This window comes from Neodiprion pinetum, chromosome 2, assembly GCF_021155775.2.
Source record: "Neodiprion pinetum isolate iyNeoPine1 chromosome 2, iyNeoPine1.2, whole genome shotgun sequence".
In the NCBI taxonomy this organism is placed as follows: Eukaryota; Metazoa; Arthropoda; class Insecta; order Hymenoptera; family Diprionidae; genus Neodiprion; species Neodiprion pinetum.
Window position 1 is genome coordinate 13804699 of NC_060233.1, and position 26517 is coordinate 13831215.

At 37.3% G+C, this 26517-nt stretch overlaps 2 protein-coding genes across 5 annotated transcripts; both read right to left on the reverse strand.

Moving 5' to 3' along the window:
• Nucleotides 1-291: 291 nt before the first annotated feature.
• On the reverse strand, nt 292-7948 carry LOC124210942 (tax1-binding protein 1 homolog B-like). 4 transcript variants are annotated; one of them, XM_069133625.1, is made up of 9 exons: nt 7555-7948; nt 7425-7498; nt 6273-6464; nt 4928-5170; nt 4382-4534; nt 3892-4300; nt 2676-3412; nt 2378-2592; nt 292-2304 (listed from the first exon to the last, which is right to left on the reverse strand). In XM_069133625.1, the coding sequence occupies exons 3-9, from the start codon at nt 6456-6458 to the stop codon at nt 1641-1643; spliced, it is 2607 nt and encodes an 868-aa protein (XP_068989726.1). In that variant the 5' UTR covers nt 6459-6464; nt 7425-7498; nt 7555-7948; the 3' UTR covers nt 292-1640. The 4 variants fall into 4 exon arrangements, with proteins under 4 accessions (XP_068989726.1, XP_046465377.1, XP_046465375.1 ...); XM_046609421.2 differs by lacking the exon at nt 7425-7498 and having other exon boundaries at nt 7538-7948; XM_046609419.2 differs by having other exon boundaries at nt 7425-7948.
• Nucleotides 7949-9226: 1278 nt separating this feature from the next.
• On the reverse strand, nt 9227-24733 carry Dh44 (diuretic hormone 44). The gene is made up of 5 exons (XM_046609427.2): nt 24579-24733; nt 24370-24464; nt 12147-12323; nt 10733-11161; nt 9227-10286 (listed from the first exon to the last, which is right to left on the reverse strand). The coding sequence occupies exons 3-5, from the start codon at nt 12282-12284 to the stop codon at nt 10260-10262; spliced, it is 594 nt and encodes a 197-aa protein (XP_046465383.1). The 5' UTR covers nt 12285-12323; nt 24370-24464; nt 24579-24733; the 3' UTR covers nt 9227-10259.
• Nucleotides 24734-26517: the final 1784 nt, after the last annotated feature.

Consider the following 26517-nt stretch of genomic DNA (forward strand, 5'->3'; position numbering starts at 1 on the left):
TAACAACATTATAATTTCAGTTCGACACTCGATGCGAGAGACCGCCATATCATGCTACATTTTGAGTACTTTGACTGCCATGCCTTGCAGATAAAAATATTACCGCGATACGATCTTGCCACCAAATACAGTTTCATTATTTTAAGCACATGAAGTCGGTCATTCATTGTCAGTGTGCTGATTTTAACTTTTCTCTTGATATATTTCTGCTAACATTGTGTAATACCCTGGTGATGTAGAATCGATTTTGATTGCATTTATGTCGTGAGATTATAAATAATGAATACTGAGTTGAGTCTTTTCTATATGGTTTTATTAAAAAATAAACTTCGATGTTAACATATTATTTCATTACTGTCCGTGCGTAATGATTTTACTTTCGTCACGTGAAAATTTGAAAAGCAGCATAATCATTTCGTATGCTTTTTTAGCATCTTTTTACGATAACGGTCCTTATCATTAAAGCAGCAGAATAACGCCTGCACAAGTTAGATAAAAGTCCGAATCAAAGATATTGCTCTTAAAATCTGTATCACAAAATAAAATTACGTAAAGTATGAGTACGTAAAATGAATACAAAAAATGTGAAAGTTAAGAAATAGCCCTCATTGACTTTTGTTACAATAGAAGAAAGCATTGATAATACTTAAATACCCAATTGGTCAAATATCAACATTGTTTCATAAACTTTCGACATTCCTTCGAAAATTTACGATTGAAAGTAAATAATATGGTCTTTAACAAATTGCTGCCTTTTTTATCTTAATATAGTTTTAGAAAATCCTGCATAGGTATTAGTGTGGTCGTTAAAAATTAAAATCTTTGCGGCGCCCGAAAAAATCCTTCCTTCTGATGAGAAACTACGGGGAAAATTTTGCTTTTGCGATTTAAACAAAAATAACACGTGCCGACGGCCAATTGAAGTTAATTTTTCGATAAAATTATGGTTTTTTTTTTTAATTCGTCTCAGTAGTTAAGTTTGGGTAAAAATCATCAAAAACGGCTTGTAGAAAATTAAATTCTCTACAAAATTTTTTTTTTATCGCCATATTTAGAGCTAAACAGCTAAAACAGAAAATTAAATTCTCTACAAAATTTTTTTTTTATCACCATATTTAGAGCTAAACAGCTAAAACAGAATTTTTAGCTCTAAATATGGTGATAAAAAAAAAATTTTGTAGAGAATTTAATTTTCTACAAGCCGTTTTTGATGATTTTTACCCAAACTTAACTACTGAGACAAATTAAAAAAAAAAAACCATAATTTTATCGAAAAATTAACTTCAATTGGCCGTCGGCACGTGTTATTTTTTTTTAAATCGCAAAAGCAAAATTTTCCCCGTAGTTTCTCATCAGAAGGAAGGATTTTTTCGGGCGCCGCAAAGATTTTAATTTTTAACGACCACACTAATAGGTATACATATGTATACATATGTACGTGTATATATATTTCAATTTCTGATAGATTACATTATTTACCAATTCTTGAACATGTTTTAATTAAAATGATTATTTCTTTTTCAGGCTGCTCGGGCTGTATTTTTCGCCATTATGAATAAGTACCGTCACTCGTTGGAAACCACTAATTCAGATTATAGAACTGAAAGCTTAATGTCATCAAATTTCAACTTTTATACATTTTAGATAGTTGACAAAGTAGAATCATTAGTTTTTGCAGGTGCTTTCTTGGGTTTGCATTTTGCTTTCAAATCATAATACTTCGTTCTGTAACTCATCATAATTCTGTGAAGTCTTTCATATTCCTCTTTAGCCAATATTAATCTGTGCCTCAAATCATCGACTTCTAACATAGAGCGTTGGGACTTTTCTGCATTACTACAACTAGCTAGCTTTTCAACAGCCAAGAGCACATTTTGTACATTTTGGCTGATTTGTTTCAATTCCGGATTTGAAGAGTAATCGTAACGGGACTTATGATCCTGTGCTTTGCTATCGAAACGGATCAGCTTCTGCAAGAGCATATCATTGTGTTCACCAAGTAACGAACATTTGGTTTCAGCAAAGATTTTTATTTTCTTCATCGAATCTATTTCGTTGTTAAGACATTGCTGCTTTTCTTTAAACTCTTCCAGCTCTAATGTCACCGCTTTTTCTCGTTTCCAAGTAGCGTTCAATTCGTCATATATAGATTCAACTTGCTCTTTCAAGTGCTTATTTTCGATCTCTAAAGCTGAATTTATATGATCCGGATTTATTTCCGTATTCGTAGGTAAATTGTATTTACTGCTGCGAAGCCTATCCAGCAATGAGTTGTTCTGAACAAGTAACTCTTCTTTCATGAATCTGCGTGAAAATAATCAAACAGTGAAGATCAAATGCATTTGAGATTGTATGGCTATAGCCAAAGATTACTTACTTCATCTTCTGCATTTCATCCTTTAATATTCGAGATTGTTTCTCCTGTTGAGTGAGTAAAGTGTTTTTAGAAACAAGGTTAGCGATCTCTAGCTTGAGTTCCTTCTCGGTAACAGAGAATTTATTTTTCAATGCTTCCATTTCAATGTGTAAATCATAAATTTTTTCGTCCTTGGCAACCAACTGCTGTTGGAATTCTTCGTTACTAACCTTCAACTGGAAATGATCAAATTTTGCGATATTTGTGGATTCTCGCAAGGATAACACAAATTTGTATCAGAGCAAACATTCATACTTACTGCGAGTATCTCTGGACTGCATGTGTAACTATCAGTGTTACTGACGTTCAGACAGGAAACAACGATTTGATTCTCCAATTTTCTGTCAGGCGAGGGTAATTTGGACTCTAAGAATTCGTTCATCAGTCGTAACTCCACGTTTTCTTGTAACCGTAATTCATTTTCTTTTAACGAATCATCCAATAACTTCGCCAATGTGGCAATTTCTGTTTCTGAATGTGAAGATTTACCGGCACTGCTACAACTTTGCTTAGTTTCAGGTGTTTCTTCCTTATTCAACATTTTGTCGAGGCGATACTGTAATTGAGCTACCTCCTTCTCCAAGTTACAGTGTTCAGGGCAAGTGTTTTTTTGTGCATTAAACGCGTCCTCCAACACTTGCTCAAAGACAGATATTTCATGTTCCAAGGTTGATATCCTCATTTGCAAGTCTTCCGTTACCCGTTGCAGCCTCGAATTTTCAGTTACTAGTCTTCCTTTATCCATGTCGTGTCCATATATGTCTGAATGAACCTTAGACTCCTTTTCGGTCTGCAACTCTTTCTTAAGCTTAGTATTTTCATCAGAGACATCTTCGAATTCTGCTTTAAGTTTTAAATTCTCCACCTGAGAATTGTTCAGGTTGAACTTGCACACTTTCAATTCATTTTCGAGGGAAAAAATTTTATCTACCAAATGTGTCCCATGCTCTTCACTTTTTTCAAGTTTCTTACACGTGAGGGCAACCTCGATTCCAGCTGGAAACAAAGTTACAAAATTTGAGTACGGTGAATATTATAAAGTAAATTTCAAAATGATTTATATTATTATTTCACCTCGCGTTATTTGAACTTCTGGTTTCTATCCAGAAACTAATAATTGGAAAATAATTGTCAACTTTTTTTGATTGACATGTTGTTTGTCAACTAAATTAACAAGTGCGGTGATGCGGCTTAGTTTCAAATCTCGTAATTATTTTCCAATTGAAGAGGAAGAAACAGTGGAAGTAAGATTGAAAGCTTTTGTTTCACTCATGATAATTATAAACCTACTTAAGTTCAACGTTTAATGGAATTATATTATAAACACAGTAGAGTGTTGATAATTAGCCTGATAGAAGTTGAGCAGTTACCAATTCTATGATCAAATTAGTGGCAAAACATGCATTGAATGATAATCGTAGTTTCGTTTAAATAATATTTGACGAGTCAAATGTGAAATTCAATATTATTCTTACATTTTTCTAGGTCCGTTTGCAAATTTTCGATTTTCTTTGTAGCTGCAATTAATGCATCATCCAAGTCTTTGACCTTTGCTTCGAGACGATGCATTTCTGTCTGGTATTTTCTTATATCAGTGTTTAGTTCTTGAATATCCTCCAGCATATTCCTTTTAGAACACTCTGCTTCGCTCAGTTTCAATTCGGATTCCTCTAATTTTTGCTTCACGCATAACAATTCATCGATGATATTCAACAAACGGGCAATTTCTGTTTGCAAGGTTGCACTGCGCGTTCCGGATGTACACAAAGTGTCTTGTAGCTGATCTAACCGTTTCAAAGCAAAACTGTGTTCATCTTGCAAACAGCGAAGTTGCGTTTCAAGATTAACGTTCTTTTTAATTAGAATCTTCCGATCTAACTGAGCCTAACAAAAGAATGAAAATTAATCGGCAACATTACAAAATTTACGTACAAGGTAGACGTAATATATTATACTGTAACGCACCTTGAAAAGTTTATCTTGTGCAACTGCTGTTGAGGATCGTACAACAACCATATCTTCCTCAAGGTCACATGTTAACTCTTCGTTGTTAGGAATGCGCACTTGAAATGGTATACTTGCACCACAAACTGCACCCTCGTTACTAACATAGCAAACCTGATTGAGGGTAAATAGAATTCGAAGATGACAAATACTCATGAAACTGTTTTCATTAAGTATTTTAAAATGCAATGTATTGGGTACGGCTAAGCAATATGGTATTGAACAAACAGCTGATTGTTGTGCATAAGTTTTACAAATATCGAGGCACAGAATACTTCGTGCAAATCTTTATGTTTTCCTCTTCTCACATAGAGTTGATTAGTAGTTAAAAGCGAGGGTTGGAAAAAAACTCTAATAAACTACGACTATTTTCGAGTTGTGTTGAGTGTTTCTGCCAACAAATGGCACGTTCCGATACGTTAAATCCCAATAAGAGGATTAAATTCTTCTAAATTCTAAACTATCAAAAAAAGTATAATCTAATACGATCAGTGAATGCGAACGAACCTGATAGAATTCATTAACATCTTTGGGCAGATCAATAGCTTTAAATACTACTGTCAGGTCTCTTTCACCATTCTCAGGTACTGGAGCCCATTCAAACACAATGTAATCTTTGATCGCTGACCACCCAACAGCAAATAATACTATCCGATCCCCAGGTGTTGCTTCCACATCCTCAGTCAAAGTGTATCGACACAATATATCACTGTCTGTAGGGTAAGTATCAGCAACTCCATGAAAGACAACCTTGAAAACAGGAGAGCAGTGATGAGTACCTTTCATATTACAAAGAATTGGTGAAGCAAGCCCTTCACGCCTGTAATTGTACATTTTACTTCAAGTGAATATGTCAATATTCTTGCAAAGATTTATTTCAACATTTTTCAAACGAATTTGTTTTTTTCCAGAGATATCTATTGAAGGCTCACACCACCCTAAGAGAGTCAAAGAGAAGTCAGTGTCCATGAATTTTTTGCAGCTACACTGATACATATTTTATACTTTCGTCTAACACACTTTTAGTATACAGTTCAAGCTTCTTAAACATGTTTTAAAATTTGTTCAATATTATTATTAATAATAGACAGAGATAAATACCTCTGCACGCGCCATGTTTTTCCAATCTGTAGGAATTGTAACTCCTCCTGCACAGTACTTCCGATTGACTTAAAATTCATACCACATATTTTTGATATAATTATCTACAGCGTACTTGAGTGATGATTACCACAGATTAGAGATGAAAACAAAAAAATGCGTTGCATATGGAGGAGTTATCTCTACCATTTAATGCCCTTATATTATGTATATCTCCCAATAATATCTTTATAACACTTAGGAATTCATTCAAGAAGGTCAAAACATATACTACCAGTGCATTGAACGTAAATAAACGAACCGTAAAAATGGAATTTTCATGAAAAAATTTATCATGCCCATTATTTGAATGTAAAGTCTACTATAAATTTTAGATTTTTTCGTTCAGCAATTTTCGAGATCATCGCAGGAGTTATCGAAAAATTGAAAATTCAATTTTGTTTCAATAAAAACATACATTCAGGAAAAGGGAAAATGGAAATTTTTCATACCGTTCATTTGAATGTAACATTGTGTAAACTTCTGATATCTTTTACTGAAATGTTTCAGAGATGATTGCGGAAATTTATTGGGACAAATAGACGTATCCGTCTAATAATAATATTCGTCAATTTAGCTGCAAAGAATTGGTGAATACCGCTTTGATTTTAGACTCTCAGAGTAGGTGAAACCTCTTAAACTAAGTAAATTGTGAATATGCTATGACTATTTCATTGAGAATGTATCTTTATCTTCATTAACATAATATTACCAATGCGTATTGAGATCGTGTCAAACAACTCTGTTGTTCTTTAGAACTCTGATTTAGTTCAAAACATGCAGGTAGACTATAGGTGGACAAGATACCGTCTTCATTGTCGCTATCTACACGATTCAGATTTTCCGTTTCCGAATAAGTAGATGCATCCATTTCTAATTCCTTTATAATGGCCGCCATAATTTGCTGCAACAACATTAGAAAGCATTAACATGTATACTAATAAGCAATTTATACATAGTTTTTTCCTAGTTGGCGATAGAATTTCTCCATGTTATTGAATACATCGTGAATGGAATAGCTATTTCCTCTCTTTAGCCAATTAACAAAATATGATAATAGTAATGCACTTAAAGGATACCTTTCGTAACTCATAAACATAGGTTTTCGTTTTTCTCAAGTAACCACCAAATAAAAGTCAAAAGGACCAACTGCACTAACATCCATGCGTAGTGGCTACTGCAGAATGTGTAAAATCTGTGCACATTGACCTCTGATTTTAGATGTGTTTGTACACTTTATACAAAAACAAGTCATTCTTGACCATAATATTGCAGAAAAGGCAATAGTAGCCCAATCTTAATTAGTCGCTTTCTGAACATTCAACGTTGCTGTGCACTTCAATACTCTGATTTGCGCAGCATAGAATTATAAAATTACTCAGGAAATCATACTACGAACAAAATGCGGCAGAGCTTTGCAATGGAAACCTTTGCAGTAGATATACTCTGCGACGGAATGACGCCAACTGCTAATTGGAGTCAGATATAAAATACAAGGCAGCTAAATTCGAACACAATTCAGACTTGTTTAACGATATGATTTTACTAAGATCCAAGTGGAAGGAAAAACTGTGGTTGCAGAAGTCAGATAACAGCAATAGGCTGCAAATAACTTGCGGAGTATGATATGACAAGATCAGATATCTGTATCAGTTTGACTGATTACTCATCCCTACAATTTTTATAGTTTAAATTATTCGAGATGCGTGAACTCAGTTCTTCTGCAACTTCCAAACCGTCAACAATGTAGTAAACTGTAAATTAACACTTTACCGTATACCTATAATCATAGTATATTGAATACGTAATAGGGTCTGGAGAATTAACGAGCCTGATCAGACGCTAATTAATGTTCTAGTCTTACTTGTTTTCAAGTTTCAATGTAACGTTGGTTGGTGCTTTATGCTGCAAGATTTGCTGAAGAAGCCGAGTTCTACGAGTTGATTGTCTGGCATCGGTATTTTTTCCCACACTTACATTTTCTTATCCAGGAAAGTATGGCTGGCTAGGTGACGTCTGCTGCTTACACCTTGCCAATTGGATTCATGAAAACAACTGCTGAGATCGTCGATGAATGATCGATGAGATGAGCTGTATCTTTACCACTGAAGAACAGTTCTTTTCCTATGACAGTTATATAAATAAACCGCACACCACAGTTGTACTCAGCATTTCTGTGGCCTTTGAATGATGGAAAACAAAATAATCTCTTCGTCACCGTCACAAGGTTGTTCGGTTATAGCTTGAGACCTAACTAACGAAGGATTATTAGCAGTTTTCTTGGTGTAGGCCGATTGCAATTGGTCGAATGCTCGTTTCCGAGTACTCTGATGCCGTTTGGAACGCTCGAATACCGAGTCGAACGAACCTTATAAATACGTGGCAGAACAGCGTGACGGAATTTATTCACAACCCGCCTGACTACATTTCCAGCTGCCGGCAATTCCCTACTGGTATATAATTCTACACTTATAAAGTGGAGATACGTTTGTCCCGTAGTTTTTTCGTATAACGTCTATTTGAGAAATCCACTAGAATGCGCAGCATCGGTTAGGACCCTATAATCTATTCCACGAAGGGATGGCCGTGGCTTGCGCACAAAAGCGGACAAAACGTGCGCCACTATACTGATAATTTTGGTAACCCCAATATACTTCGAAGTAAATTGATTTTGAAAGTGTAAACATATTAATGAGGCGAGAAATGGAAAACAAAAAGTGTATCATGTGATCGAAACGCTGTCCCGGATTTCGCGCCACATGTTGCTACGACAAAAAGAATCTAAGACACAAAATCGAACTGTATATTGAGATCTTCATAATCAAACTGCGCATAAGCAGTTAAATTTAATTGCATTCAACTTTTGCAATTAACGATCTTATTGGAAATTAAAAAAAACAAACCTAATAATTTCTAAATACTCTCGTCGTTGAGCACATACAAAAGATGCAGTTTTTATCCAAGAAACTTCCCCGTTTGCACTTTTGAACAAAAAGAACAACCACAGAACTTGGCAAGTTCATAATAATCATGACAGTCCAATTAATGCAGTATGCATTTATTCACTGTACCTAATTTGTAGATTACGCAGCAAGCTTGGTGGGATATTTATGAATTTCTATGATCTTATTCTCGACAGGTAGTGCGGCTTCATCTACCTACATTGATTTGCGAATTTATCTCTTTTTCAGAAATAATGTAATTTGAATCGTTCGAAAAACACGGAACATCACGATTCGTGTCTACGAGACTACAAAAGCGCGTAGCTTCCCGTCCGCTCGCCAAGCGTAAGTGACGTACGTCACCGATATCGAATCACATAGTTGGGAGACTTGCCGATTTCGACTGCAGGTGGCGCTTCGGTAGACTTTTCAGAACACACCACGTGCCGCGGTAATCCAGGCACCCGCTTCAACGCTCGTTTGTTTCTCAAATGTCTGCACTTGGCATATTTCTTATTACGAGATTCAGGTATGTAGCCACAAGGTAGATGAAGATTCTACGTCGTTTGATGCAGCTATGGGTCAGTCGTTCAAAGTATTATTGTATAAACTATACAGTCACTGAATTGTGTAAAAATTGATTCTGCTGCGTTACTTACCTCGTTCAACTCGCCTATCGATATGATTGAGAGCAATTACAGAGGGCTGGGGCTGTTTGGGCATGGATATTCTCATACTTTTATTCTAAAAACAAAATTTATTACAAATAAATTTAATTTGATTGGATTTAGTAAATAGGTACTGGAAATCAATGGTCTTTACATACGTGTAACAATAAATAAAGCGTTCTTTCGTGGCAAAAAATAAATAGTCTATATCTCTAAAATAAATAGTATAAATATTCTTAAATAATTCAGATATATCCGTATATAACATACATTTTTGTGTTTCTCTGCGCATGCTTATGTGTATGCCGTCGTGTCTGGATGTGCGTGTATACGTGTCCATTTTGTGTCAACATATGCGAAGCTACAGTAATATATATGTTATACATCTTTATTATATATGGAAGGAAATAAATGTTGTAAAATTGGTACTCTATTCTTATCGGCACAAGTAATGCTCGTAATATGTGGTAGACAAGGTTTAATAATTATTATGTATCTCGTATATTATAATGTATTTTATATTTCTCCTGATGTGTCTTCTTGTGTTTCATATCATATATGTTCTATATATCACTAACATCGATGCACAAAGAGTGTCTCATAAGCATTTTCAAATTTCTCAATGATTCTCTTTCTATGATAAATAGTACGACTGCATAATCTGTTCTTACGTTTCCTTACAATACACTTGGATCGGAAAATTCGTTTAGAAAAATCTCAATGCATAATACTGTTTGTTTGCCCCATCATTAATATTTTGTAATTTAAGAAAATAAATAAATAAATAAACAAATGAATAAATAAATAATTACATACATAAATATGGCACTTACCACACAGTAAGTATGACATTTATAATCTTTCACATACTTCAGGGACGATTAATTGTATATAACTTATTATCTTTATATTATTTTGTACTGAAAGAGTAACTGGCAAACATGTAACTCTATATTTTTCTATATAGATTAATGGAATATTATAAATGATACTACGTTAATGGCAACATCTAAACTGTACCGAGTGAGAGCTACATAAAAAGCGAAGCTGTCATTCAGTTATCTTTCGTCGAGATTGTGGAATAAATGATTACAACAGGCTTAATTCACTGCCCATCTGTAATAGAAAAATCCAGCATAAGTTTCATTCCATGTTTATTCCATCACACACATAGAGCTTATAGAAACTCAACGTCCACACGTGCTGAGAGGAAATGATGTAACTTTTACCTAGCCGATTGAGCATCCAACTGCGCGTGCGCAAAATTTGTCGTCTTTTTATGCAGGATGGCCACCTCAAGTTGTATTAAGATGCGAAATTCTTTAGGCTAGACAGATATTAAAGAGTTGATGTAAGCTTATAAGTTACCCTTTAAGGAAGGTGAGTTTGAAGTCTCCTACTCCGTTTCGAGTAAGTTGCCTCTCCTGCTTTGCAGACTAGAATATTGCCGCAATATGATCTCGTTGACTAATAGAGTATAATAATTATTTTGCGCACGCACAGTCGACCAATCAGTCTGTTAAAATTCACCGTTTCCTCTCTTTCTATCATCTAGCACTTACTCTTCGCGTTTGGTCGGATTCTGCTTCCTGCAAAGCTTCCCAAGCCTGTTGCCTTTCCGTGCCTCTGTCGGAGGCAAGATGCTGCCGGTGTTGCTGACCTGAGCGATCTTCGGGTGCATGATCAGTTTCAGGAATGCGATAGGAGTAGAGAAAATCATCTGCCTTTGAGGACATGAAGCCGGCCGGATCGGAATCTTCGTTCGAGTTCAGTTGGACTGCGTCGGTGATCGCGCGTTTTCCAATCGACTGCATGATTCGTCTATTTGCGTCGACCTGTTTCTGGTTCTGGCGCATCTTCCTGCGCGTCAATTCGAGGATTACACGCTCTCTCAGAACGTCCAGAGGATTCACTATCGACAGGGAACCCAGCCTCTTGATGCGCGCTGCTCCGACACTTCGTCCTGAATCCGATTCACCCAAATCCGCCTCCTGAAACATTTGTCAGTGCTCTCTCAGCTTATGCTCGCTATTGCCCCTCGACTTACGTTAGATGCACCAATTGGGGCTACCTTCACGAAATTCTACATTTACCTCACTGACTTTTAACGTCTTTAATTATACTCGATTCATAACTTAAGCCTGACTTTGACTACGTTTTTGATACTTGCTACAGTGTGTTACTTGAAATTTGGTGTTCACAAAGATCAGAACACCTGTACCATTTGTGACCGTAACCTCAGACTACACGTAATGAATATGACCACAAGTCCATTAAACGATGGCCACAACGGGTACGAAGGAGGCCAAAACCAGTACGTATACGCTACTCGATTACTAATTAGTAGGAAAGAGATTGATCGTTTATTCCCGATTACTTTCTTTAGTAACTCGAGTAAATGTTCAGGTATAATTTTTGTTCTCCTTGTTGTCCACAAGAATGTGATATGCATGTAGCATTCAATATCACTTGTGTGCAGAATCGAGTTTGCAACATCAACAAGTGCAAATCTTCATTTCCGCGATTAGCAGAGGATCAAGAGATCAGATCCTCAGGACGTAGACGTCGGATGTAATGGCAGTCAAACCAGATTTTGTGACCGCAATACTAGCTACAAAGACATTACCAGCTACGCTGTATCTCTCTGCTAGGATAACCTGTCTTATCAATCCTTGGGATTGGTGATCGAGAAGAAGGAGGCAATCTATGCACTTAATACTGTTTGCTTTGCTTCAATGCGGATTATCTCTTCAGTTTAGTTATTCTTTATACGATATAATATCATCGGCGTATCAATGATCCCGTCGAGCAAATGCATGGTACCATATCCGTTACGCCGTATACATGAGTAAATTGAACGTAAAAATCGATTCTTCGAAATTGATTGTATTAGGTTCGCTCGGTTTCCCGTTACCACATAAAGACAACGCAATATTGAGTGACACTACCGAGTCGGCTGTCGTTACTTCGGCTTACCTCAAGTGCGTGAATTTGGTTAAAGAGGAGCAACTCTGGACGATCGGCCAGCTCGTCTCTTCTTCGATACGTCGATGTTGGGGCGGATTGCACGATGCCGATCACAGAGGCTGCCGCAAGAAAGTTGACTAGAAACATTTTCTGTGTTGGATAATCGCAAACGCCGGAACGGTTAGTCTGCAATAATGAAAGAATTGGTTAGCTCAAACTTGTTTCACTTGCATACTGTTGCAGTACCTACTCAGCGTGTACAGCATAGCGAGATTTTTCTTTAGTCACTTAAATATGGACGATGCTTTTTTGACATTTTGCAGACATTATTTGCTTATACGCATACAATTACGATAGCGAGAACTTTCGCAGCAATAAATATCCGTCAATTTTTCTTCCATCAATTCCCCATTACCATTCGATTGCTGGGCCTAAGTGACAACTAATAGCCGCTACAGGAGCAAAACACCAATACCTTCCTCTCTCTCTCTCTCTCTCTCTCGCTCTCGTGCGCTCTCTCTATAGTCCACTCTCTCTTTCCGTGTATTCCTTCTCTCTAGTTGCCATGCAGCGTTTACTTCCCACTCACGATTACGCGTCAATAATCGCGAGTCTCGTACTACACGAATTGCATATGAAGGTTTGTAACTGTACAATTTAGACAATTAGTCAGACTCCCCCTGCGGTCCACAAGAGCTTAGTTCTCTTTAAATGTTTGAAAAAAAAAAAAAAAAAAAACAATGAAGACTTCAATTTGAAGAGACGAAACCGCGACCATGAGTTGAAAAACTTGTACTATCAACAATTACATGCAATACAGGGCAATTGTCAAAGAGTTGGGCAAATTTCATACCGTGGCAAGTCGGTAAAGTCATGAAATAAATATAAAAAGAGTCCTAACTTTTGGGGAACGTTACTGTGACATACTAATATCACAAAAATCGAACGTCGATTACGGACATTTCATGTTATGAGGTTCTCTTGAGCGTAGAAACTCCTTAATCTCGCACGAGGTACTCTGGCGAAATACTAAAAGTAAATCGAAATGAAAATTGGGGACAACGTTATTGGCACGTTGCTCATGTCCTGCAGTAGAGGTATAACAGTGTATAAAGAGTGCGGGAACATTTTTCGGAAAATTTTATTAGCATCGGGACTTGTAGTTTCGGGTCGATGTTCATTCTCGACAAGCTCAACTGCAGACACGGACGGGAATCAAAGGCTTATAAATGAGAAAGGGCAAACAAGCAACAACTGCTTCAACATGAAATTCGAGCAAAGGCCAGCCGTAGTGTAGGAGGCAGTTCTTTGTGCTTCTGCAGGAATGAGGCGCAGGTTGAAGACGGCCGGAGAGTGGCGTTTCTGAAATGACGTTATTCAAATATCGCAGGTGGTTGAGATTTCGAAACTCTCGCGATGCTCAGGAAATACCTCACCCTGCAAACCCACCCGTCCGCCTGTTTAGCGTCGTTCGTTCATCCACATCCATCACGCCCCTCTCCATCCGCAAGATGAGCAAACTCACAATCATCACGCTATAGCGCAATTCTCCCTCCTCGAGTCCACCACAACTATGTCTACAATCTTTGTGCCCACCTCAACTTCATTAGTCTCAAGTTTCGTGGGCACTTTCATCACTGACAGGAAACCCTGACGATGTACATTATACTTTATGTTTGATATTTGGATTCGCAGTGTACACTATACTATGCAAATTACATTAATCAATTCGAAAATCGAATCGAATAATCGAGTAAATACAATATTTCGTATTATTCCAGTAACTGATACATAATTCAATTTATTCAATTTATTCGGATAAAACCTAGAAATCTCCATTTTATATTTCTTGATTCAAAAGTACCTAGTCAATTGAAAGGTGTAGCTGCCAAAATTATTGTTGATAGGAAAATAACTGCATTATTTTTAAAGTAATGAAAAAATTTTTATTTGAAAAACAAATAAATGCGAATTTAATTGAAGAAGTTCAGATATTAGAGAAATCATACTAAAATAATAATTAACTCGAACAAAAAAAAAAAAAAACGTAGAAATTCCGCATATGCGAGATTCCAACATCGTTCGCATATTTTGTAACAGATATATATAAAATAAGATTCGAAAATTCGCGGTTTCGAGAACATGATTCAAGAAATTCGGATAATTTAATTCGTATCGGATTGCTCGTGGTTTCGAATTATTCGCATATCCCTAATTTGTATGAGAATTCAGTTCATTTCGCTCGGTATTTCAAATCACCGGGGATCGATCTTTTCACGGAACTCGCTCTTTTTGGTATAGCTTGCAAGTTCGGTTCTTGAAACCGCAATAACTTGTCAAGGGTTCGTGGAAAAACGAAATTCATCCTACCTATATCATCGTTGAATTTCTCGACGAAAATTAGTGCCATAAACTTCTACCCGTTTTTCAATTAACGTTTTACCACCCTTTGGGACAATTATATTTCGGTCCTACACAGGTTTATTGTGTACGTATATATATGTACATACATAGGTATACGGCTACCGGGGAGAACTCGATGTTGAACTAATTAACGAATGCCATAACGAACAACACGACGGAGTGGCACTTATTGTTAGATTTGTGTTGGTATTATATACATCGATGTGACTTCGATCGCGTCAAGTGAAACTTGGGGAAGCCTGAAAATTTATAGGTCAATCAGCATAGCAGAACTTACGAAGGGTTGAATCAGAATAAAAAATTCTTTATTACGTAACCTGTAAATTTCGGTCACGGAAATCTCGGTCGAAGTGTATCGGAAAGCTATAAAATGATGCATTTCTTGCATCGAAACTCATTCAAATACACACACAACTCGTCAGGGTGAAATATTGGGATTCTTTATCGAAAATTAATTTCAGTCTTGGCAGATCGGACGTTTCCTACAAGTATGTAATGTGCAGGCTCATGGAGCGGGACCGAGAATTACTGGAATTTTGGCCAGCGAGCCCAAGAACGCCTTTGACGCTGATGTCGGAGACGTGGGATAAATTTACTGTTCCTGGAGTGAAATGATGAAATTTCAAAATTCCCAAAATTTTGCACCATATCCTCAGGGTTGATGTCGTTAAAGCCACCTACGTACCGCGACCAACTTGTTATCGCTTTGATCTCGACGCTGCGCTGTCACAAAAGGTTGTCTGAGAAATTTCATGACTATCAACCGTTTTCACAAAGAAATTAAAATTTGTTATCATTATTTTCTTTCATTATTATACATGTCGACCTGCGGGTGCGCTTTCGTATTTTTCGATTCGTTCGTATTTCATCAGCAGACTATATCGGACAAACGATTACCGAAAACATAGTTATCCGCCTATTCAAAAATAAATTGATTAGGAGTTTTGTAATTCCTTTTGATCGGACTACTGACAACTAAACTTATTATCTCTTGACCATTACGCATGAGCCTCGAGTATTTCGACTTTGCTGACTGAATGATGCTTCAATGAAGAAGCACGGGTGAGCTCGACTGTGTTACACTTTGGTTTGGGACATAATTATATTAATTATACATACATAATGGCCATGAACGCGGTGCAGATGAAAAGGAGTATAAATAAAATGAAACTACGTACATAAATGCACCGGCTTCGATATAAATGTAATTGACAAGTGTACCGTGACGAGGCTAAAAATGAAAAAAAATTGCACCGTTATTCAAATTCGTGTAAATAACGGGTTCATGGTACTGCACTTGGTCGTGTTATTAGGTGTAAAATATGACTAAAGTGAGCCGAGTCGTTGCTCCAAGTTGTTATTTATATTAGTTCTTGGCTTGTAGGGTCAATGTGTGCATTTGCACTCCGAGTGGCACCGTCGCGTTAATTCAGGGGAAAGATATTTTCACGGAGGGTGGAGATGCGCCGTTCGGCTTAATTTACCTTGAAGCATTGCACGGGCGCGTCGCATCAAATCCTGCACCAAATGGTTCGTCCTTTAAAACGTTTGGAATATGTTCCAATCACCGAGGATCTCCGAAATAATCCGGACATCGAAGCTTAAATTTGGATTATTAATTCCCACACACATGTACCCAACTCAATTAGAGTTGATTGTTAAGCTTATGGTAGCTGCTCACCGTATTCCCTGTTTCAACAACATTTCAAACCACTAGCTGACCTCGTTTCCGCCGAAAACATGGCACGTTCTTCGTCGAATTTTCGAATCAGATCACGGGAGAAAATATTTCCACACTTTCGTATTGCGGCTCACCGCGATTAATTGGGAACGCTAGATCATGCCGTGAATCCGTCCGACGACCGCAAAATCCACGCTGTATGAAATATCGTTCAAATTTTTTCACGCGTGCACTATGCAAAAAGTTTGAATTTAATTCGAAACTGAAACACATCGGCACACGCAAGTAGAAATATTGCCTGTGAAATTATAAACTTTGTTATTGCTGGGAAAATTACGTCAACTTATGGAGAAAAACTGCAGCTAATTCATTTCTCTGCTTACTACAGACTATGTACTCAGAAATTGGGAATGTAGCAGTGGATAACAACTTTTCTCGGCCAAAGTTGCAAGTCAGAATTGCTAAATTCAAGAATGGCGAGATTTTAGAATGACGTACTATTCCAAGGCTGCACAGGAACATCTTGGCGCGTCAGGAGTTTTCAGTTCGTTAGAGTATACTTTAATTATCCGTATAATTGCGCGCCGAGAAATCAGGGCGAAAAGTCGCGCGTTGCCTACTTTAAGCTTATACATCCGGCGGGTTTACGGGTTTTCGTTTCCACGTACCGGTATCGTCTGCAGTTCGGAGGATAAAATGTGCACATAACGTATTCGTGCAAGATTGAACTCGGGCAATAAAGGAACAAAGACCCTTTTAATACACCGACGTTACGCCGTGTATCAACGCCGTGTGAATTACTTTTCCGGATAATCCAAAGCCGCCGGCGTCACGATGCCAATTCTCGCTTAAACCTCCAGAGATGGTTATTTTTGTCTGATTTTCTTTATCCAGCTTGTTATATCAGCCAATATAATAAGTATGATAATGTTTACGCTGCAACGCTGGACACGACAAAGGATTTCTTTACACGGAACAAACTTTGCAGTTATTCTGGCCTCCTTCATTCAACTCTGTCAACATGTACATGCTGCGTCGTAACTTCAGAGACTTTATACCTATGCATATTGTTTTCATATACGTGCATCGACTGACACAAGCCAAGAGCTTGCTGCTGACGATGACAGACTTCCGCGCGCTGCATTACTGGATCTTCGAGCGTTAGGTGCAGCTTCTCTGCCTCTTGCGATCACCGCGAGATGCTGCCTTTCTCGCGACAAAAGTAACCTTGTGAATCATTCATGTGTGAGCCCGCACCGCAGCGATGCCAACTTTTCAAGAAACTGTGTTGTACGTGAGAAAGTTGGAGTCCTTTCCAAGAAAAATAGAAACTTCGTTATCTTATCAAGTAACAAATTTGTCTTCTAGGCCAGAGTCTGATGGAAGTCTTAATGATCTTTAACGAAATGTCAAGGGTGATGCAAAAATCGATTCAACAGACTAGAAATCAACCTTTTGGCGAAGCTCCTGAAAACAAATGTACCGCGTACGTAGCGTGTGCAACTTGCAAACGTACTTATTTGACAAGTTGGTGGTCCTAGATATTGAAGATAAAAACATATTATATAAATAAAAGTTTCCTAATATCCGTATACTTAGAATTCAGATTGTAGTATATAAATCTGTCTGTGTTACCTCGTTCAGTAATTATCATTACATATATTTTCTAGAAAAATTGTCCATGTTATTTATATAAAGGAAAAATGAAATATATTATGTATTCCTGTATTTATTCAGTTTCAATACCGTTAAACATCAATCTTGAGAATGAGAAATGTAGAGTTATTGTGGTGCCACCTAAATAAGAAATCTAAAGGATTGTTTTGATGCTACTTAAAAAAATATTCGTATTATAGGTTGGCAACGCTGTACGCCAGTCTGGTATTCATTTACACTGTAGCCAACTCCGTACAAATATCTCTAGGTTTGAAAAATTACGAATTCGTTTAATCTTTTAAGACACCGATGTGAGTCGAAGAAAAAAATTTGCACAACGCTTCTCTCTGTCAAAATAAGTAATTCGAAAAATTATTACTTTATGAGTATTCAGTTTTTTAATTAATTGTAAATGAAAAAAATAACTTTTTTATGAACAAACTTCTGGTCTGCAAACAAAATCTTATTATTTTATTATTCGAATCGATGAACACAATCAAAACAAAATCCATTTTCCTAATGTCCTGATACTACCTATCAGGTGGCGATTGCAATTTACGAATGCTCTTATCTACGCTCATCGTCAAAATGGTAGGGTTTGATACAGTAACACGGTAGGCTAATTTTATCGGTTGAATGGTTCGCGTGTTTAACTAATCTTATCAATAACGCCACGGGGAAAGACATTTAAAATTTTCATTTAATTTTTGCTAGGCTCTCGGTTTCAGTACAATACACCTTATTTGACATGGGTATATTACGACAAAATATGTCGGGCTATTTTATCCAGCAAAGCCCCAAGTTTTCAGTGTATTTATGAGCCGTATAAACTAATCAAAAAATTATTTCAAGCTTTCAAGAATCGAGTATTATTCGACAAAATTGCGCGTCAAAAAGATCGGTTATGCAAAAAGCGCTAAGGAATTCTTCATGCATCGCAAACCAAAGTCGTCCATGACAAAAAGTCAGGGATTATTGATGCAGATGTTGTATCTGACGTTCTACCGGTATAAGAATCGAAAAGCCTCGACTACCAAGCAAGATTGGATCACTATTGTGTGAGAAAAGTTTCCCCACAACTCACAAATACCGGGGAATGTTTACCCGTATATACCTATGGAGGACGGTAAGCAAGCGCGACTGCATAGGTATAAGGTATATCAATATTGAACTCGCATTTATAACGCATCGGTTTGCTTCCATCATTTTCCCGCATTATTGTGTTGCATTGCGTCATGCACGAAGAGCTCACGGGGAATAATAAAAATACTTCCGCTTGTATACATATATATTGCATTCACATAGCAGAAATACATTCGTATCTCTTATCCTCGAGAAATAAGCTTTGCTCTCCGTTCATGCATGGGGACATATTACTCGAAGGGAGAAATTTAAAAAAGATATTTTCTTCTGCAGGTTTAGTAAAAAAACGCTCCTGAAACATATATTTATGTTCTTTATCGATCAGTCATATCTATGAAAATTATTTACACTAAAATACGACACCGTCCAACCGGCCACTGATCTACAATTTATCAACTTCAAAAGTTATTGCGTGACAGGTAAATACATTCAAAGACATTATCATGTGATTTGCATGGTTGGTTCAGATTTCTGAAGTTCGCGTAATCAGTCGAACGAAAAGTTGGTAAGATATAATCGATGAAATGCAGTGGAAAAAAAGTTAAAAAAATTGAGTAAAAATATCAGAATTAAGAGTTCAATTCTTTTTTCAATCCGACATTAATATATCCGATGCGATGTATATTTATTTGATACAGATATATGATATACCATGTATATAACTAGCTCCGTATCGAAATAAATCAATTTGTTCGTTGGGCGTACAATTGCTGGGTTATCCAGCTAACTTGATCGACGAACTAATAAAATGAATCAAGCTACGTATTCCTCGTCAATTGGCTTTGGATACGATTTGAAATTGGTCGTACTAAAAGCCCCTTTGAAAGTAACGGTGAATTACCGATTCAAGCTGCCCACCAAGAGAAAAAGATTGAGTTTGAACAAATAAATTATAATTATCTGCAGGTGGATAATTTTCTTGAAAGAAAATACTGGGACGGCCGGTGTTGTTTGGTTAGAATCAGTAAAAGTATTCAACTGAATTACGCCAAATGAATCACTCAAAGCATTTAAATTATGTTCTTAATTAATGAGCCCGTAGCGGCTATTTTTTTTTTCACTTTCTCTCTCAAAAAAACCGACTTCGTCAAACATCTTCGTTTTGCACCAAGGTTCTGGACGGATAAATATTTGAATTTCGTGGAAATAAGGGCCTGTGTCAAAGTTTTGAAAATTTATTCATATATTCCTGTAGACAAGAAATTATAATTGACTTGCAAGACACGAACAAATGTTAAAGAAATTTAGGTTTTCGTTGATTCTGGGAAATCATTTATAAAAGATGGACATTTTTCTGCGTTGTTGATAAACATTTCCCCTGAATTTCCAATACCTGCCAACGCGACAGGCCGGGGTATTCTCGCAGGTGGAATTTATTATTTGAGAACTTGATGGAAGGTCGGATTAGCATCGTATCAGGTATTAAACGGATGTGAGTGTCGTGCAGCAGGGAAGAAATCATTTCCATTATCAAGCCACGTGCGATATATACCATATAACCCAAAGTAATCAATTATTCAAAAATCCCGCCATAATATTGTTTGCAATTATCAACCCATCCGTTCTTGCTCTTGAGCTGAGCCTGACGTTTAATAATTAAAGTTCCCAACGCGTCAAAACCAAGGGGCTGTGATCTAACAATTTCTGTCCGGAAATCGGTTATGGCCGTTAAACGACAGTGCCGCAGGACGGTTTTGATCATTCCCATAAAGCACATTGCCGACGCGATGTGATCGAACCGACCCTTGAGCGAATTTTTTCCCCTCCTTGTTCGATATTTTACCGATGTTCAATCACCGTTCTGCAGTTATTCCGCATAATTCTCGACCACGTTATACTCGTCAATTCCCGGTTACTGTATTATACGCGATTAATCAAGTAGACAGGGTATGTCGGTATACATGAATGAAGAATAACTAGTCGTAATACACGCTTGCCGTACGCAGATGTGCGGGGGTGTCGGATATAAGTAAATCCATGAAGTAATAAATTTTTTCATCACGTGGATAACATCCTTACATATTATATAGGCCAATAAATTTTGTCATATATCACGTATACAAGGGCTTGTTATATACATATACATAATATACGCATATAGCTTCCGTGATGATGGTGATTTCGTTGATAAGAGTCGCGACGGAGAATGACGATAGAGGGATTATCGAAATTTAATAGGTACACACACGGTAGTCGTAATTGCAGTAATATAAGATTAGTGCGACATGAGGAGCAACGGTTTTCACTCTGTTGTAGCACAGATAATTCAAGATGGAAATCGAATCTCCCGCAACCTGCGTCGGCGAGCGTTCAAACGATGGTATAACGCGTTTTATTTGATCGGAAAATTTCCTTACTCCAACGGCACACGATTTAGATTTTATTTTCTTGATTTCCCTTTACGCGACGCGCGGTATTCTTCAAACGACGCGAATCCCTGCGGGTCAACGGAGCATGGTGCGTGAAAATCGAGGGTGAACATTATAATGGTAACATTTTTATTAAACCTGATCTCCTTGGTATACGAATGAAGAAATTGAAATTCTACCGCCTTCAACTCTGTATTTTCAATCAGCGGCGAATCTTTCGAATTTATTTATTTCCCCCAAGTTCTGAAGAAACGAAAAGGGGGCAAAACTTTTTTTTTACGATGTTGGCATTGTTAAAGATTTAATTTGACAAAATTGTACCGTTACTGATTACGATCGATATTAATGGTAATATTGAATCGACTAGTGAATAAAAGTTTGTTTCAGTGACTTTTGTAAAAAATAATCTTCTGGATAAAACTAACCATCGCTGAGTGAAATCGAAAGAATCTACTAGATTTTCAACTATTTTAAAACGATTTGAAATCAAGCATCGATATTTAAACTTTTGATTGTAATTCTTGTATTTGCAAAAAGTTCTGCGTAGCTTTCGAATATTATAATCTGATGAATACTCGATGTGTAACAATTTCGTAACGAAATTAATGAAAAGAGTTGCTTTTTTCTAACCAAAGACCAAAATAGTGATCCGACCCTACGGTACGTATAATTACTGAACCTTTCAATGTTCCGATAAGACGACAACAATGTTGTCAAGCAATATTTTCACAATTCGAATGTAGAAATAACTCATTACCCTGAAATAAATTGGCTAATCTGTAGTAGGTTTTTGTGAACCACTGGCGGCATGTTGTACGAGAAAATGACGATGATGTATTTTACATCATCCAGTCGACACTGTAGGTACGGGTTAAAAATGAGGATGGATACGATGGCGGAATATGCAAAAACAAGGAATATTAAATGAATTTTATAATTACGTAAATTGTATAACAATTTAGGATGGACCCGAGTGTAAACCAACTCTGCTGATTTTCTCACGAGTCTTTATACAGCGAGTGTAAATATTTGAATACTGCGAAATACGTTGAGGAGATCTCTTGGTGAAAATGCAAAGGTGTAAAAATACGATACGAAAATCATCCGTCAAGCTGTCCGCCAAACAGAAAACATCTCAAGTTGAAACGCTGCTTGTATGAGAAAATTGCCCCTTGGATGATAGAGAGAAAAAATTGAATAATAAACAAAATGCATTATCATATAACAACATGGAAACAGTCCAGCTATTTGGATATAAATAAAACAACGCTTTACTCGAAGTTATCTTGCGAAATTCACAAGGGGACAATGAAAATGAATGGAAATTCGTGACTAAGTTGACAAGGTGCGAGACTAGCGAAGTCTAACAGCTCGAAAGCGACTCTGGGATGTTTAAGTTTCGAAACTGTGGAAGCTTTGAAATTCTGCTTTCGTTATAATATTTACTCACTTATCTTCGGAACAATTTTGGGAATCTCTTCATTGTCCATTCCGTCCACACAGGTATAATTATCAACCGAAGAAACCAAATCGTCGAGTTGAAATGTTATTTTGACATTAGTAAGCATTGAAGTCGGGGTAAAATTATATCCTCAATTTATACTTGTTTGAAACATTCAAAACATTGCTTATCAACCTTTCCACTAACCGTTCACGTTTGTTAAAGCGCATTTATTCGACACTAATTGTAAGAATGTAACAGGCCAATCAATGCTAAAAAAGCACCGAATGGATTCTGGTCTGATCTTGTGAACAAAGTTTTCAGAGTCTGGTAGAATTTCCAAACTACTTTTATTGCGGGAGTGATATTATGCCTTGCGACATTTGGCGGCCATCCGATGTACTAGTAATGACACATATCTCGTGCTGCATCAATTGCGTGACAAATGATTGATATTTCTACAGTGCATATCCACGAGAAGGATTCAAAACTGAAATCATTTACCGCTGGCAGTTGGGTGAAGGAAAATGCAAACAAAACGAATCAAAGTTCGATAATGATGAAGGCCAGTTCTGCTCGCAAGTTTATTAATTTCGACGTGATGCTGTGGTTACGGAGGTTCATCGGCCGTGAAATACGTTTGCTCCTTGTAATTCAGTCGGTTCAAAAAGAGAACTCAATCTAAGTACGCTAGGAATTTTTTCCATCAAGGAGTCAACATTTGTTAATCGAAAAAATCAATTCGACCAATTGGTTGATGGAAGCAATTGATTACTCAAAAATTTAACTATCCACACAAATACGAGCACGATAAAGTCACTGTTTTGGTATCACCGTCCCCAAAGGTATGAAACTTCCTTAAATTGCCGGGATATCCCTTCGCTACAAGTACATTACGTAGGTTTTGAAAAGGAATGAATAATCACAAAAACCGTCTTAACATCCTTCCTCCAATTTACATTAAATGAATGCGGCACCTAGACGCATTTGGATACCGAGTTAATTAGACCTCCTCACGTCGCGTCGTGGAATTTCCATGTGAATATAATTAACGCTGTCGGGGATTCTTTGCACGTACCGGGCTTCGCTAAAACCCTTATTAAGCTTCCAGATCCTATGGCGTCAAATGTTAATGAGATACAGATGAATGGCTCAAAACCGCCGATCCCCTCGTTTCCCTACCCCCGCCCCCCCCCCGCCGTTTCCGAAATTGGGCAACGCAGAATTAGTTACCGCGAGTTATCGACATCGTCTGAGGCGGTTCAATTAGTCGTTTCCAATTCCAATTCAAGTAATAAGGTGTTCGCACACGGTGGTTACGTACGGTAACTCCGGGAAGTTCTATACGTCTAAACGTGAACAGAAGTTGACTCGAGTGTAAAGTGGTAAGTGCAGTTCATGAACTATAATACAAAGTTAGAGAGCCATACATAAATATCTATATACATATATATATATATATATAAAATATATATATAATATTGCATACACGCTTATCGAATATCGATAGTTACTTACCTTGAATTTATACCACCTTGTGTATATCTTCCTTAAAAAAGTTTGTTGCAGCAGTTACACTAAATCGACAGCGCGAATTATGTGCAAGTTTGTATCTTCCGTACGTCAGGTTGGGAAAAAAGAAACAGAAAAGTGAAAAAATTAGTTGGTAAAAAAAGAAACTATATCAACTATAATCACTGAACGTCGAAACTTGATGTGAAATATACTTCAAGGAATTCTATAGCAGGTTGTCTGTCACGCTTCTGATAAATCCTTCTTAAACGCGTCTTCTGTCACTTGGGATTTGAGTTCTGCACCGTTGAATGTACTACCGGCGTATGACGTTCTCGGGGCACCGACGGTGAGCTTTTATAGCCAGGTTGAATCTACGCTACACGCCGGTACGCACTACGGACTAAATATCCCCCTGATCAGAGTTGCCTGCAGGGTGGGGGTACCGTGGGGTTTGCTCTACTCCGCGTGCTCCATTCCACCCCCAACCCCAACCCCAGCCCCCCCCCCACCCACCCCCGCCCCGACGTCGCCCCTGACGATTGTTTTTTCTCCGTAGATTCCACCTTTTATGACGTGTTCTGGACATGTAAACGTTGTATACATATATCTATATATATATATATATATATATAGGCATACGTATAGACATTATGGGTAAGCGATGACATCATTGGTTCACCCCGGTGTCGCCATCATCGTTTGCTAATTGTCCGCACCTGCATCAAGGTAGGTACTCGTTTGCACTCAATCTTTCCTCTACCTTAGAGTCGATGTCATTTTAGGTACTTGTTGCCCTCTTAGGAAAATCATGAAACAGACGTTACTTGTCGCAAACCGGATATATTTATATGTATTTATATCTACCGAAGGGTGTGAGGAACAAGTAACGAGTACCGAATGTTGAATTTTACAATTTTAGCCTCCGCATTTAATTGAAATTAATTAACGAGGGCTAATTTGTCGACACTTTTTAGTCTCGCGGTAAATGTTTGAATGCACTCAAGGGGACGTATATAACTTTGATTCTGTGATAAAATAATTTACGATTTTTTGGTATGACATTTTTATACTGCGGGGGACAGAAAAAATGCGACAATTCAGGAAAGAATAATACGCGGTACTTGGGAGAGAACCGTTCAACGATCGTTACCATAACCTCAACAACCTCAGATGATGGATATTTGCTGGCGGGGTGTCGATACATATATATATAATAAAACGAAAAAATGAAACAATAGAGACTGAATAATTTTTTTATCGACAACAGCAGATTCGTAGAAACGATGATATAATTTACCGTGAACGGATATACAGTGATATTACAGTATAAGGGTACGCTACTGTAAAACACAAAACGTGAAATTGAATATAACGATGTTAAATTGTTAATTAATTACGCCACTTGTTATTGTAAAGGTAGACCAGTATAAATTTAAATAAATTTATCAGCCGAGTTGGATAGGTATATTCAGTACGATATGCATAACTCGTACATTATACTAGTTTAATAATTCGGTTGAAAACAATTAGAAAGGTTCGAGATTTAATAAAAATGAACACGAATGACGGCACATGTTCGAGTTTCAAATTAGTTGCATTTATCGGAGTGTTACAACGCACAACAGGCTGTCATTGTAAGCGACAGATGCGTGATGGGAGCGAGGAGAGTGAGTCGACAGTGTTGCTTATCATATCTTCGACGAGGTGGAATACAGTCGGAAATTTACACCGTCTAGTGTCTCTGTCATGCCTCGTCCAGCTTTGCGACGTTAAAATACCGAATGACCCAGAGCGGACCGTGACCACTTTTTCCACGACGTGTATATACGAGTACAGTCGATGAGTTTCAATCTGACAAATTTTATTACCTGTCACAGTCGAACGACGATACAAGCGACAGTGCTCGATGTTTTTTGGTAAGGCAATACATTTACGTCCATTCTCTCCGCGTGATGTAATTTCGATCATCGAAAAGCTAAACGAGCAAATAATGAAACGCGTGATAAACGGATTTATTAGGTATTCGATGGAATGATAAAAACCAGCCCACAGGATAAAAGTAATTACTGAAATCGGAGGTGATAAAAAATTCAAAGTTTGAAAAGTTCCGAGTGATAACTATGGAACAATATTGGATATCGCCTAGAGAAA

What these genes read in the sequence shown, in the direction of transcription:
- LOC124210942 (XM_069133625.1), bottom strand. Translation starts at nt 6,458, where the DNA reads ATGGCGGCCATTATAAAGGAATTAGAAATGGATGCATCTACTTATTCG. An exon ending in CACGATCTCAATACGCATTG is followed by an intron (nt 5,171 to 6,272) that starts GTAATATTATGT and finishes CCTGTTTTCAAG; the next exon opens with GTTGTCTTTCATGGAGTTGC. An exon ending in ATGTTAATGAATTCTATCAG is followed by an intron (nt 4,535 to 4,927) that starts GTTCGTTCGCAT and finishes ACCCTCAATCAG; the next exon opens with GTTTGCTATGTTAGTAACGA.
- Dh44 (XM_046609427.2), bottom strand. Translation starts at nt 12,284, where the DNA reads ATGTTTCTAGTCAACTTTCTTGCGGCAGCCTCTGTGATCGGCATCGTG. An exon ending in ACCAAATTCACGCACTTGAG is followed by an intron (nt 11,162 to 12,146) that starts GTAAGCCGAAGT and finishes CAAATGTTTCAG; the next exon opens with GAGGCGGATTTGGGTGAATC. An exon ending in AATCCGACCAAACGCGAAGA is followed by an intron (nt 10,287 to 10,732) that starts GTAAGTGCTAGA and finishes TTTCTATTACAG; the next exon opens with ATGGGCAGTGAATTAAGCCT.